This window comes from Pelophylax lessonae (genome assembly GCF_965119305.1).
Source record: "Pelophylax lessonae genome assembly, chromosome: 1".
Lineage (NCBI taxonomy): Eukaryota > Metazoa > Chordata > Amphibia > Anura > Ranidae > Pelophylax > Pelophylax lessonae.
In genome coordinates, this window is record NC_138768.1 from 500,454,345 (window position 1) to 500,469,820 (window position 15,476).

The window sequence follows — 15,476 nt, forward strand, 5'->3', positions numbered from 1 at the left end:
CAGCTCCGCAAGGGCAGAGGGAAGCCGTGTCCCCTCCAGGTCCCGGCGTAAAAGTTTAGCCCACTTATCAGAGTTTGCAACACCAGGGCAATGGGCAATAGTATAGTAAATACCGGCCTAAGCCGAACCAGCCATAGTAAAACATATGGCGGGCCAGAGCCTCCGCTCTCCTATAAACCAGATCTTTAAAGGCAAAGAACTCCTCAATCAGAAGTAAGGTAGCTTTATTTAACTTGGAAACCAGCGAGTCCACTACAGGTGGGACCATCCACTTTTTAAGCAGGGAATGCTTATATGGATACCGCATAGCAAAACGCTTAGGGTACGTTTTGGACAACCCCACTGTTTTGTGTCAATGTTGTCAAAGTATGCGGGAAAGGGGAACACCCGGCCACAGTGGAGGACTTGTAGTGCCAAAAAGGGACTGGCGCCTCAGATGCAGCATCTCCACCATGTTTAAAAAATGTCACACTGACACAGCATGGCTAGAGGAGCAGAGGAAAAATCCTTACTGTCTGAACGTGCAGGGTGTGTGGACGCAAACCCATTAGGGTGACTCGTGTCCCCGGCGGCCAAAACAGATTAAGGAAGGCGGTGGATGCTATATACCAAGGTCACCCAGAAAAAAACATTACAATCAGGGAAGGGTCGCCGACTGCGATCCTGCAAGGGGGCGCCAACCCCGGGTCCACAAATGGACCGCCTACTGGACCCCACAAAAATCAACGGGGCCACCCTCCGAGCCCCTCCACAGAGGCCCGCACAATAGGAAATAGCCCCCTTAAAACAGGCAGGCCCGACGTGACGCGGTCACGCAGGCAGGGTATCCTGATGGTCACGCAGCGCTAAAAGGGGTAGGTGCCCTCCACAATACTGGTGGCATGGTTGCCATCAAAAAATTGGATTGTTCAACCATAAAATCCTTTTCTCTGATGTTCCATTGATGGACACAGCTCCAGAATCTTCTTGACTATTTGGTTATGCTGCCCCCTACAGGAGCCAACCCCTTTGCAAGGTTCATCCGTAAGGACAAAAAGTGAGTCTGATTTCCTCAACTACTCGGTTGCCGCCAGGTACACCCTGATCTCATGAACCACATCCAGAGAATGCAGGGCAAGCTCCTTAAAAAAAAAAGTATTCAATTGGTAATACCTACTCACTCTTGGAGAATCTAGGTTAAATCAACAGAGTGATACTCATATGGCAAAAAAAGTATATAAAAAAGAAAAAAGACATCAAAAGAGAATGCCCAAAAAGCGCCATATTTTAAAGAGTATAGAGGTATAAATATTGGATTTTTCCAAATAACGCACAATAACGAAGATGCAAAATAGAAAAATTTAAGTTTATTGAATTCAGGAACAAGGGAGCTAAAATAAACAGAGAACCTTCCACCATATCACCTGAAGAAAATTGACTACGTAGTCATTAAAAACATGTACACCACATGAATCCGCTGCAAAAATCACGATAATCACAAATATAAATTAAGAAATTATAACGAGGAGCAAAATTAGAGTCCAATTACTGAGCAGAGTGTCTCCATGAGACAGCAACACCAGGGAGGTTAGGGCCGTCTGCAGGTACTCTATGCTCAGACTGGAAGAAGGGCATAGCCGGTAAAGAGCAGGAATGTAAGGGTCACATCCAGAGGAGTCAAAAAATAGAAAAAAAATCTCAAAAAAGGAAGGGGAGGGGGACAGCTGACAAAAAGAGTACAGCTAATACTGAATCAAAGGATCCACCTGGTTGCCCCAAACAATGGATGTCCATATACTATCCTGATCTCACCGGTGTGCATTTAGAAAAGCTATGCAAGATGGTCATACACTGTGCAATAAATAGGTGAAGAGAGCAAAAATACCTGGCGCTTCACATAATTAAGTAGTATTGTCAGTAACCTAAAAAAATAGGCAATCTATGATATAATGTGAATAGACCAGAACTTAAATCCTCACAGCACTGATCACACAGCTAAAATAGCTTTGAAAAACCACCAATCACTGGAGCAGCTGACCCCATAGTCTGAAAAAATCCCCCACAAGCAAAAATAGGTGGAGCACCACAGTCTTAGAATCCACAAATACTAAAGGGGGGAAAGGCTATAACACAGAGAATAAACACTTGTGCTTGCTGATGCAATCGCTACTGTGTAGAGAGGCAGTCAACGTAGTTACAAAGCAATCATATACACGGATTCTTCTTCATATCACAGTTGAGAAGAAGCTTGCAGACTTAAACATACTGAAGGGCACTTATGTTACCGCACATGCTGCTGCTGTATGAAGGAGAGCTGAAGGCTGTGAAATCCAGAAAGCTCACTGCAGCAGCTGACACATGCTGGGGGTCACAGAGGAAGACAGGCAGGAGACAGTGTGAACAACATGCAGCTGGCTCAGATTCTTATGCCCCATACACACGTGCAGATTATCTGCAGACTTTTCTATGTAGTGCAAGGGCCTGCCGAATTGCATACAAATTGAAAGTGTTTAGGTTTGACCTCATATTATATGGTTTTGGTAAGTCTACAGACAAAAGTCTGCAGATAAATCTGCACGTGTGTATGGGGCATTAGGCAGCTTACACACGATACTACTGTTAGAGCATCTACGTTTTATAATGCGCGCATTTTCGCGCTTATGCGCTCGCGCAAGTGCACGTAATTGCACATAAATTTATTCTAGCGTTCTTGATATTCAATTATCATTTTGGGTCATTTGAGCGCATTCGCGCGTATTTGCGCGCATCAGGCGTAAATTACTGACCAAAAATGCAGATTTTTCTATTTTGTTCTTACTGAAGAAAATGCGGCGCTCATTTACGCGGCTGTGTGCATAGGCACATTAAGAATGAATGGGCTCTATTTTAGCTCAGAAAAAAAAAAGCTGTACTGAGCATTTTTAAGCTGCAGTGTGCAAGAGGCCTTACCGAGCACATGCAGTCCCTGAGCAGACAAGCAGCTAGTGAACTCTGCCCTGTCACTGCCTGAGTGCTGCACCGAGCAGACACTCCATAGCACAGCCCCAGCTCCAGGAATAGTGCCGTGAGCAGGTCCCACAGACACACTCAGTGAAGGCCAAATAGAGGGTGAATGAGCCAAACCTCACAATGACTGCCTGCCTGGCTGACAGTATATTAAAGGCACAGACCTCTAATAGTGTAAATATCCTGCACAGCCCTTTAGAACAATGTCTTCATTCAGATGGAAACCAGAGACAACTTTAGGAAGGAACGACTGACAAGGGCAAAGCACCACTTAATCTCTGAACCACCAGAGAAGGTGAACGACAAGACAAGGCTGCCAGCTCGTGAACGACAAGACAAGGCTGCCAGCTTGGACACCCTGCGTGTGGAAATAATTGTCACCAAGAAGGTTACCTTTCGGGACAATGTGAGCAAAGAAATCTCGCAAATGTTTTCAAAAGGTGGTTTCTGAGGAACTGACAGTACCAAATTGAGATCCCATGGAGGCAACAGAGACCAACCCCCTGAACAAAGGTGCGAACCAAGGAATGCATAGCCAAAGGACGTTGAAAGAAAATCGCCAAGGCCGAAACCTGGCCCTTGATGGTACCCAGGGCCAGGCGCTGTTCCACACCTCTTAGGAGGAACGCCAAAATGAGAGCCACCAAAAAAGAAAGGGGAGAAACCCCCAGAGACTAAACACCAAGCAATGCATACTTTCTAAACGCGATGGTAAATCTTCCTAGAGGTAGATTTCCTAGCCTTTACCAGCGTGGGAATCGCCAAGTGCGACAACCGCCTACCCTTCAGCACCTGGCTTTCAACAGTCAATCCGTTAAAGCCACTGACTGTAAAGCAGAATGGAAGATCGGCCTTTGGGCCAACAGGTCTACACTGAGAGGGAGTCGCCAAAGGACATTGGCGACCAGCCGTACTAGATCAGCGTACCAAGACCGGCGAGCTCAGTCTGGGGCCACAAGGATGACCAAAATTCCTTCGGCCTCGATCCTCCGTAGAAGTCTCGGCAGAAGTTTGCGAGGGGGAAAAGATGTATATCAGATGGTATTGGCCCAAAGGAGCCACCAGTGCGGCCGTGGTCCGTCGGCTAAAGTATCTTGAGACCTTGCCACAAATCTCTGCACCTTCCTGTTGAGATGAGAGACGAACAGGCCCACCACAGGAGTTCCCCACCGGAGACAGCTGGTGAAACCTCTCCGGACGAAGAGACATCTCCCCATGGTCCAAGGCCTGTCGACTGAGGTAATCCACCTGCCAATTGGGTCTCGCACAGGGGAATGAAGGATTTTCACTGTCTGAGAGCGAAGCCACCAGATCAGGGACCCTCTCGTACCCTAATTCAGCAGGATTAGATTGTCTAGAGCAGTGGTTTTCAACTCCAGTCATCAGGACCTACTAACAGGCCAGATTTTTTAAGTATCACCTCGGGGAGATGCAGACTAGAATACTGCAATCACTGAGCAGCAAAATATATCACCTGTGATGTATTTCAGTTATCTTGCAAACCTGGCCTGTTAGTGGGTCCTGAGGCCCGGAGTTGAGAACTACTGCTCTAGAGACTGTGGATTCTTGTCCCACTTGGCAAGAATATCTCTCTGCAGAGGTCTAGTGTGGAACTGTGCAAATGAAACCGCCTGTTCTCCTTCCAGATCCTGGCACAAAAGCTTTGCCCACTCAATTAAAGTCTGGGACACCAATGCTATGGTGAACACCAGCCTAAGGACCGAACCGGCCACAGGAAACGTGACGGACCAAAGTCTCAGCTCTCCCGTCAAAGGGGTCTTTAATTTCGGTGGAGGAGTCTCCGGCTTTTAAAGTTATTCGGCCTGAAACCCTGAGAATAAGCCACAGGTGGGACTGTCCACTTTTTTTAAAACAGGGACTCTTCAAAAGGGATACCATCTAGCAAAAACGCTTAGGCACAGACATAATGCGTTTAGATCACAGACTAGTGACAATTTTGTCAAGTAGGCAAAAAAAAAAAGACACCCTTTTCGCCGACTGCGATCCCGCAAGGGAACGCTGACCCAGGGTCCACAAATAGACCACCTACTGAACCCCGCAAAAAAAAAAAAAAGGTGGTCCCCCTCCATAGAGGTAAGAGGCCCGAATGAAAATAAATGGCCCCCCTTAAAGGGGGCCGCCCGCTGTAATGCGGACACGCAGGCAAGGTACCCAGTGGGTCTGCAGCGCTATAGGGCAGCATGCTGTCAAACAAATGTGACCACCCCCACAGGGCCCTCTGCTGGCCACATGGACTTGTAGGCCATGGCCGAACAGATCCCAGCTGAACAGATCCCACACAAGGGGCCACAGGACACTCGCAGGGGGCCATCGCCCCCCCTCCCCCGGAGGCGCCCACTTTGCTGCAAGGACTAGTGAGCCGCAATCCACAGCCTAAATTTCTGAGGGCGCAAAGCCCGCCAGAGCTGACCACTCAGGAACAACGGGGGAGAGGGCGGATACCAAAAAAGGAGGGTGGTGGCTCTAGCCACCCTCACTGTGGCCTTCCCAAACAGCGTCCAACCAGTAGGCCTAAATTTTCGGGCTGGTCCGGTTGCGTGCGGCAAAGACCCAAGGATGTGAAGCCATCCGCTCCCCCAGCCTAACACAACAGCAGGGAGCCCTTAAGACCACCCTGCCCAGGTCACTATTACAGGACCCTGTGGTAACCCCCGGTGTGCACCCAGGGAAACGGGTCAGCAGAAGCCCCAAAGGAAGCCCCCCTTTAGAGCATATGGCGAAAACCAGCTAAAAACCCCCAGAGGGGGGGGGTGCGGAAAAAACCTACGTCCACCCCAAAAACCGCAAGGGGGAGAGGGGGGGACACTACTTACCATACCTAGAACCGGGTGGGCACCACTCCAGGCAGACCACAGTAACATCGGAATGGGGGTGCTGGGGGCCAGAGGCTCGCTGCGACTCAGGCCATGACCAGGTCGTGTGCGTCCTCACAAGACGTTTAACTCGCCGGCCAGCCCCCATCCAGTAGGGCTATTTCGTGGCTGACCTAGCGCGGAGCTGAGGCCTGCGCACGCTCGCTGGCCAGACTGGGGGGGGGGGGGACCCTCTGGATCTAGATTATCCAGTCCGTCACCCAGTCTGGAGGTTGATAGTAGATTCTCACAGGAACAAAATAAAGATAGGAAAACATTTTTTTAAAAAGAAAAAGAAATTGCCAGGAGATCCCAGCAAGGAACTAGGTCCTTACTCCTGATTAGGCAGAAAAACTGAGGGCCTAGAGCGGAGTGTGGGTGTATGCCCCCTGGGTTGCCCATAGATGAAGTCAATTTTTTCCTGTCTAGCGTCCTACTTCTGTAGGGGGCAGTAACACCCAATGGTTGAGAAGAAACAGGAGCGGTGTCTGTCAATGAACGAAAGAGAAATACAGTTCTTTAGAAATTTTCCCTGCATGCAATTGGATGTTCTTTACAAGGTGACAATTTCACAAAATTCAATAAGCTCCCTTTCAAGGTTAACAGCCTACTTGCTTTTAGCAAATATACCCCACTGTGTTGAGTGAATATCTCCCCTAACTTACCTCAGGGTTGTATTTTATCCATAAATCTGGGATTAACCTTTGCACAGTCTGATATTCAACTGGAACTTCATACACATGCAAATCAACATCATCTCCTAACCCAATCTTCTCAAGTTCCTGCAAGAAATTAAAAATGATAAAGAATTATGCAATGTGCTTTTAACAAATGCCTGATATTAACATATAGGCAGAGTGTGGATGGCCGCTTCAAATCCAATCTAAATCGAAGGCAGTACTAAACCCATTGATTTAACGTTTTCTCAAAACAGTTGCATTCAAGGCTTGCTGTGTGCTCTCAACTGAGCTGTCAAGCCAAGAAATGGCTAGTGTCATAGCTGATCAGATGTGCAACACCATGGCAACTGCAGATCAAACAGAGGCTAAGATGGCAGCCTCATTGGCTGTAAAGAATGTGAGACTTGTTCTGCCTTCAGGTCATGAAGTAAAATTATATATATATGTATATATATATTTGGCATGACAAATTTGGTAACAACAGTATTGAAGACAAACAACATATGCAAACCAGAAAGACAAGTCTGCTTAGTCTGCATTTACAGTACAGTAGTTTACTGAAAAGTAAAATAATCCTGTACATACACATACTCCCTGTAGGACTTGGTGATCTTTAAAACAACTTATCTGCCCACACCGGAGGTTATAGAAGTTCTTTTTACAAGAGTCCCACGTGCTCAAAGTTAGAGAAAGCCTATTCTTGTGAAAATCAAGAGCTCTAGCACATTACTTACTAGGCTACTCCAAACAGCCAACATTTCCCAAGCAGGGAATGCACTAATGAACAGACATACAGTATCTTACAAAAGTGAGTACCCCCTTCACATTTTTGTAAATATTTTATTAGGTCTTTTCATGTGACAACACTGAAGAAATGACACTTTGCTACAATGTAAAGTAATGAGTGCACAGCAAAATGTGTTGTCCCCTCAACATAACTCAACACACAGCCATTAATGTCTAAGCCGCTGGCAACAAAAGTGAGTACACCCCTAAGTGAAAATGTCTAAATTGGGCTAAAATAGCAATTTTCTCTCCCTGATGTCATGTCACTCAGTGTGACAAGGTCTCAAGTGTGAATTGGGAGCAGGTGTGTTAAATTTGGTGTTATCCCTCTCACGCTCTCATACTGGTCACTGGAAGTTCAACATGGCACCTCATGGCAAAGAACTCTCTAAGGATCTGAAAAAAACAATTGCTGCTCTACATAAAGATGGCCTAGGCTATAAGAAGATTGCCAAGACCCTGAAACTGAGCTGCAGCATGGTGCCCAAGACCATACAGCGGTTTAACAGGACAGGTTCCGCTCAGAACAGGCCTCCCCATGGTCGACCAAAGAAGTTGAGTGTACGTGCTCAGCGTCATAGCCAGAGGTTGTGTTTTTGGGAAAAAGACATACGAGTGCTTCCAGCATTGCTGCAGAGGTTGAAGGGGGGGGGGGGGGGGGTTAGCCTGTCAGTGCTCAGACCATACGCCGCACACTGCATCAAAGTGGTCTGCATGGCTGTATCCCAGAAGGAAGCCTCTTCTAAAGATGATGCACAACAAAGCCCACAGTTTGTTCAAGACAAACAGACTAAGGACATAGATTACTTGAACCAGGTCCAGTGGTCTGATGAGACCAAAATAAACTTATTTGGTTCAGATGGTATCAAGCGTGCGTGGCAGCAACCATGTGAAGAGTACAAAGACAAGTGTGTCTTGCCTACAGTCAAGCATGGTGGTGGGAGTGTAATGGTCTGGGGCTGCATGAGTGCTGCCGGCACTGGGGAGCTACAGTTCATTGAGGGAACCTATGTACTGTGACATACTGAAGCAGAGCATGATCCCTTCCCTTGAGAGACTGAGCCGCAGGGCAGCATTCCAACATAACCACCCCAAACATACCTCCAAGATGACCACTGGCTTGATAAAGAAGCTGAGGGTAAAGGTGATGGGTAAAGGTGATGGACTGGTCAAGCAGGTCTCCAGACCTAAACCCTATTGAGCATCTGTGGGGCATCCTCAAACGAAAGGTGGAGGATTGCAAGGTCTCCAACATCCACCAGCTCTGCGATTTCGTCATGGAGGAGCAGAGGACGACTCCGGTGGTAACCTGTGATGCTCTGGTGAAAATTCCCAAGAGGGTTAAGGCAGTGCTGGAAAATAATGGTGGCCACACCAAATATTGACACTTTGGGCTAGGGATAGACCGATATTGTTTTTTGCTGCCAATACCGATATTTTGGCCATTGAATATCGGTATCGGCCGATATTTGTGTACATTTAAAAAAAAAAAAAATTTTAATCACTTGACAGGTACTGTTGTGGAGGGATCTGGGGGTCTAAAAGACTCCAAACCCCTCCTCTGCACTTAAAAGCATTCAAAACACCAAGTTTGGCTGTTTTGAATGCTGTTATTTTTTTTTTAAATCTGGCGCAGAGTACTTTACATGGCGCCAAGGTTTTTACATGGAGACCCAATCAGAGCCAAATGGGGCTTTGATCAGGTCTTCGGCGGCCATGCAGGCTGGTTGCCCGGGTCTCCTGGTGGGACGGGAGACCCGGGCGAGCCGCGGAAGGCAGCGGGAGGGGGATGTCCCCTCCCGCTCCTTGTAATGACAGCCGAGCGGCTTCTCAGCCGCATCGGTTGTCATTACAAGACAGCCGACCGTCGGCTATGGACGCGGTACCAGGGTGATTCCTCTAGCTGCAGGCATCACTCCGGTACATGCACTTTCCTGAAATAGCGGCAATATCAGTAACCTCCGGGGCTGATTGGGGGAAAATTCATATCGGCCCCCGATAATTGGTTAATCCCTACTTTGGGCATTTTCATTTAGGGGTGTACTCACTTTTGTTGCCATCGGTTTAAACATTATTGGCTGTGTGTTGATTTATTCTGAGGGGACAGCAAATTTACACTTTTATACAAGCTGTCCACTCATTACTTTACATTGTAGCAAAGTGTAATTTCTTCAGTGTGGTCACATGAAAAGTTCTAATATTTACAAAAATGTGAGGGGTATACTCACTTTTGTGGGATACTGTAGATTGCTTCGCTCAAAAAAAAAAAAACAATGTATAGCAATTTTTAAGAAAGGGAACTTTGGATGTAAAAAATCTAATTTCTTCATAAATTTAGGCCAATATGTATTCTTTTACATGTTTTTGGTAAAAAAAAAAAAAAAATCCCAATAAGCGTATATTGATGGGTTTGCGCAAAAGTTATAGCGTCTACATAAGATAGGCTATTTTTATGGAATTTTTATTTGTTTTTTTACTAGTAATGACGGTGATCAGCGACTTATAGCGGGACTGCGACACTGCAGCAGACCAATCAGACACTAAGGGCCAAATTCACTGTACCTCCAACGCTGATTTTGTTCTATTTTACCTCAATTTTGACTATTTTTAAGTGCAAATGCAATTCACTATAACACCATCAGAAACGTTATGAGCAGTGTCAAATTCACTAAGATTAAATAAGGTCAGGACTGGACTTAAAAAACAGTCCAGCTAAAAAGGTGGACTAATTTGTTAGTATAGGATGGCCAGCCAAACACTCATTCATTAGTGAACTGGTGATTTTGGTTTAGGAACCAACAGACCCAAATAATTACTTTGCTGGGCGTTTCCTATACTAGGTGGGTGTAGTTTAACCAAGGTTATATAAAAGGGATGTTTAAGAGCAGATCATTTGGCCTATGGCAGGGCCACACGTCTTTATGTCCGAATTTGATTTTAGGGGTGGGGGGGTTTGCTGGCATGCCTAAGGACCCATATTGCAGTAAGTGTATTTTGTTGGATGAATACTTTTCATGCTCTGTTTGGTATAGTTTTTGCAAAGTGTGTCTTTATGCACTATAGCTATACATGTGTTTTTTATTTTCATGCCTCTGTGTAGCTGTATGTTCTACTGATTTGATGGTAATTAAATGGAAAGGTAGGCTCATGCAAACAATAAACCTAAAAGTATGTTGGGTATGTTTTATGCTTAATACTAAGGTGTCTACAACTTATTTTGCATGACTTTTGGATATTGTAAGCTCTATCTATTCATCATATGTTGTATCTTTGCACTGTAATTTGAATAAAGATTACTTGATTTGGGGGTGTTGGGGGGGGGGGGCATGTCACATTTCACATGCCTGCTTGAGTGATTACTGATGTTTTATACATGTAAAAAATATGCACTGTCACTGTACTAATGACACTGGTAGAAAAGGGGTTATCAGGGGCAATCAAAGGGTTAAATTAGTCCCTAGGGAGTGTTTTCTAACTGTGTGGGGGGTGCTTTAACTGTGGGAAGACAGAGATCCATGTTCCTGCTTAGCAGAAACACAGGATCTTTATTTTCCCTTGTCACAGAATGGACCCGCTGATTGGCTCCCGCTGTGTCCAATCACAGCGGGAGCAGGTTGCCCAAGGCACGGACCTGGAAACACAAGAGGACGTACCTGTACGTGATTTCCCACAGAAGAACCGCCGCCCAGCAGTATATGTACATGGGGCTGTCGGCAAGTGGTTAATGTCACACTGTGTTAATATTCAGCTAAAAAGGCTGTAGGGCACATACCAGAAGGAACACCGCTATTTTTCAGAAGGAATTTTGCAATCATTAAAAAGGTAAAGTGTTCAGGGCACTGCATAGACACAAATAGCATTTCTAAATGTTCTATATAACCCAGCAAATCTTCACTTTTTCCGTTAACTTTTAATTTTAAGACATATTTACCTTGCAAGCAACTGATCAAGTTGCGGGTTGCTGAGATCAGTTCTCGCTATTGCGTAAGATACCACTACATTAAGGTTAAACTAGGAACAACTGGAAAAAAATGTCACCCTCAAGAAGAAGCCGAAGCCTCTGCAACAGCAGCCTGCAAAACTTTGCGGCCAAATGCCGAAACCGAAAATGCAATTACATCCACCTAACAAAATGTTGTGAATGTGTACAGACGACCACGTAGCCGCCTTGCACACCTGAACCACTGACGCCTATGATGGAAGGCCCGGGAGGCACTAAGTGCCCTCATAGAATGTGCTTTAACAGGGGAAGGAGGAACCTGACACTTAATGGAGTAGGCCTGCTCCACTTTCTGCCTAATCCACTTGGAAATGGTCGCAGCAGATGCGGCCTGCCCCTTACGAGGTCCATCCATACGAACAAACAAAGAATCTGATTTTCTAACCGGTTCAGTCACCGCCAGGTACACCCAAATTGCCCTTACTACATCTAAGGAATGGAAGGCAATTTTGTTAGGAGGTTTTTGTTTAGGACATAAGGACAGTACCACAATGTCTTCGTTCAAAATGAAACCCCAAGACAACCTTAGGAAGGAACGCCTGACAGGGTCGCAACAACACTTTGTCCCTATGGATCACCAAGTAAGGTGACCGATAGGACAACGCAGCCAACTCCGACACACGATGTGCGGAAGTAATAGCTACTAAGAAAGCCACCTTCTGCGACAAAGTGAGCAGAGGAATTTCCCAAATATTTTCAAAAGGAGGCTTTTGAAGCACCAACAGTACCAAATTGAGATCCCATGGAGGTACCAGGGATCGCACCGGAGGAGCCAGATGTTGAACTCCCTGCACAAAAGTGTGAACCAAGGACTTCGCCGCCAATGGCCTTTGGAAGAAAAAACAGCCAAGGCGGTTATCTGGTCCCTGATGGTGCCCAGAGCCAAACGTTGATCTACACCTGACTGTAGAAACTCCACAGGCAAGACACCGAAAAGGAGATGGGAGAAACGCCCCCCCCCCACGACTCACACCAATGTACGTCTTCCAAACTCGATGATAAATATAGCCAGGCCGTTAAAGCCAGCGACCATAAAGCAGGATGGAAGATTGGTCCCTGAGACAGAAGATCTTCCCTGAGAGGAAGTTTCCAAGGGGGGTCAGCCTTACCAGGCCTGCGTACCAAGACCGGCGAGGCCAGTCTGGTGCCACCAGAATGACTGGAATTCCTTCTACCTCGATTCTGCATAGCAGTCTCGACAGAAGTTGTATTCGAGGAAAGGAGTAAATCAGTCGATACTGACCCCACATATCGTTCTGCCCACCTCAAGATGCTGCCCACTTCCGACTGCCAGGGCACTCTGTTTCCACTTGATGATTGACATATGTGAAAGCTGTAGTATTGTCTGATTGTATCCGAACCAGGCGTCCCTGCAGATGATCCGTTCATTGAGACAAAGTCAGATCGCCCGAATTTCCAGGATGTTGATCAGTAACCTGCCAGGGCTTGCAGTTTCCCCTCCCGGACGTTTTTCTCGTGCCCCAATTGGAAATCAAAGTGCTAGGCATCATTTTTGGCCAGGGGGATTACCCTAAACAAAATTGGGAGAGCAGACTGTCGGGTGCGGCCCAGAAAGTGGCAGCCTGGAAAGGCTGGAAGCTGTTGTTGAGAGAAAAGGGTTAGTCTGATTAAAAAACATACTTGTTGCCTGAGTTTCTCTATGTCAGCTACATATGCCTGTTGCCAGCATCTCTCTATGTGTGGGTTTGTGGTCTGTTTTTCCTGCTGCTGTGGGGAAACAGACTGAACCTGATTTAGAGAGAAGTCACGTACCAACAGAGGCGGCTAGGGGGGTTGGACATGGTCCATCCGGTAGTGTTCTACACTACCATTTTTATTAAATTCAATCTGCAGCCCATTTTTCGGGATGAGCCGTCTCTGTGGGAACGTTCGTGTAAGAACTGGCTTTAGCTCTTCCTGAGGGAGTGGGAGGATGGGGAGAGACCTGGGGATCTGAGGAGATCACATGAGTACCTCCCATCCTATGTCCGGCAAGCATTAAAAAGGTATTGAGGCAGTGGCGGATAACTGCTCTTGAGGTTGGGTCCACTGGTCGGCATGAGTTGTATCAGAGGGTCATGACTTCAGACTTTTTGAAGCCTCTGTCTTTGAGACTGTCCTGAGAAGGTCCTTAGGGAGGGGTTAGCCCTTCTAAATTCGCCAAGAATTCAGAAGGGCTTCAGGAGGTCGTTCCATGGACGACTATATGTCCATCCGAACCTTAAAGTGGAGTTCTGCCTTCCCCTCCAAAATGTAAAAGTCAGCAGCTACACATACTGTCATTTTAGGACACTTACCTGTCCTGGAGCCCAGCAATGTCGGCACCGCAGCTGATGTTTCCAACGGCTGTCGGGTGCTGCCGCCGGCATTGCCGGTAAGGGAACCCGGCAGTAAAGCCTTGCAGCTTTACGGGGGGTCCCTACTGCACATCCGCGAGGTGCGCTGAGCATTCCTATTGGCTCGGCGGTGGGGGAAGGAGGAGGGAGCCAAACTTCCGAGGGACGGCGCCGTATCCCGGAAGTGGGGAAGGGTACCTGTTAAAAACAGGTACCCGTTCCCCCTGAACCCCCCTCCCCCTGAAAGGTGCCAAATGTGGCACCGGAGGGGGGGGGGGGGAAGCAGGTGTGGTAGCTCAGAAGGGTGTGGACTCTCTTCCAGATCCTGGAGCAAAATCTTAGCTCATTCCATAAAAGTCTGGGATACCAAAGGTGATAGCAAACATCAGTCTCAAAATTGCACCAGCCACGGTGAAGAGGTATCAGACCTGAGCCTCAGTTCATTTGTCCACAGGGTCTTTAAAGGACGGAGCATCCTCCACCGGCAAAATTGTGGCCTTATTTGGCATGGAAAGCTGAGAATCCACCGACGGTGGAACCGTTAGTTTCTTCAGAAGAGACTCCTCAAAGGGATATCTCCTAGCTAAATGCTTAGGTAATCCAACCATGCGTTTCGGGAAACCCCGTTGATTAGTGAAAAGCTTGTCAAAATAGGCAGGAAAGGGAAACACCCAAGTCACCTTGGAAGATTTGCGGGTGCCAAACTGCACCGGCGTCGCCGACTCAGAAGCAGCTGAGTCCTCCAATTTTAACGCTTCCCCAACTGACACAATCAGAGCCTCCACCAGCGCTATATCATGCGAGGCTACAGAGGAGGAGGACTCATCCTCACTATTAGAGCACTCAAGCATACGTGGACGCAGACCCAGAAGGCCATATCTACTTTGGCTACTAGCGACGACAGGGCTGCTGTCATAGCCGCCAGGGCAGACTGAGACCCAGAGGGTCCCGCAGCTTCCAGGAGTGGGGCACCACAATAATTAGTGCACCCATAGCACTGTATACAGCAGAGGAAGGACAGAGTACCCCCAAAGACTCCCTTACCGAGCCAGAGAGCACCAAAACAGTCTGCTAGAAAGAGGAAATGCTGACCTGACACTAGGAGGCCCTCGCAGCCTCAGCACTGCATCAAACTACAGGAAAATGGCTGCCATTAAAACTCTATGGGGAAACCAAAAGCATGGCTATTGGACAACACAAATTGGCCACCGAAGCCGGGAATACAGAACCCCGGACCCCACTGGACTCCAGGGGAAGTACAGGAGGTGACCCCCCCAGGGACTCCAGGTATGGACACCTTCACCAGGGGGCTGGTAGCGGTGTCACCCACTATTTCTTCAGCCTATGACCATAAAAGCCCCCCCCCCAGCCAAAAAACACCCATGCCCCCCAGAGGGGGCAAATAAGGGCACCTACACAGGGGAAACTCTGCTAAGAAGAAGGGAGAAAAGTATGAGGGGGGAAGAAGGACACAGGAATGGCCTACCATCCCCCGGGAGGGCCCGTGACAACCCTAAAAATTCAGTGGGAAAGGAGGGGGGGGGGGGACACTGCTCACCATAACACGGTCAACAGACGGGCGCTACTCCCAGCAGTCCACCGCTCTACCTTGGAATGGGGGTGCTGCGGTCTGAGGTATGCCATGACTGTTGTTGTGACCAAGGCTATCTGACCTTGTGAGGTGTTTCACTCGCCGGCCAGCCCCTGTCCAGTCAGGCTATGTCGTGGCAACCTAGTGCGGAGCTAATAGTTGGGTCGCGCTCACAGGTTAGACTGGGAAGGCCATAATGATCTAGAATATCCAGTGCGTCGCCCA

At 47.5% G+C, this 15,476-nt stretch overlaps 1 protein-coding gene across 2 annotated transcripts in view; it reads right to left on the bottom strand.

The window, feature by feature from the left end:
* PGPEP1 (pyroglutamyl-peptidase I) overlaps positions 1 to 15,476 on the bottom strand; it is a 167,420-nt gene that overhangs the window by 29,781 nt on the left and 122,163 nt on the right. For both annotated transcript variants that reach the window (XM_082272908.1, XM_082272907.1), the window contains exon 3: positions 6,524 to 6,640. Coding sequence is in view for 1 of the 2 variants with exons in the window: in XM_082272907.1 (XP_082129033.1) it covers positions 6,524 to 6,640 (117 nt within the window). In the remaining variant the exon portion in view is untranslated. The remainder of the gene's footprint in view (positions 1 to 6,523; positions 6,641 to 15,476) is intronic.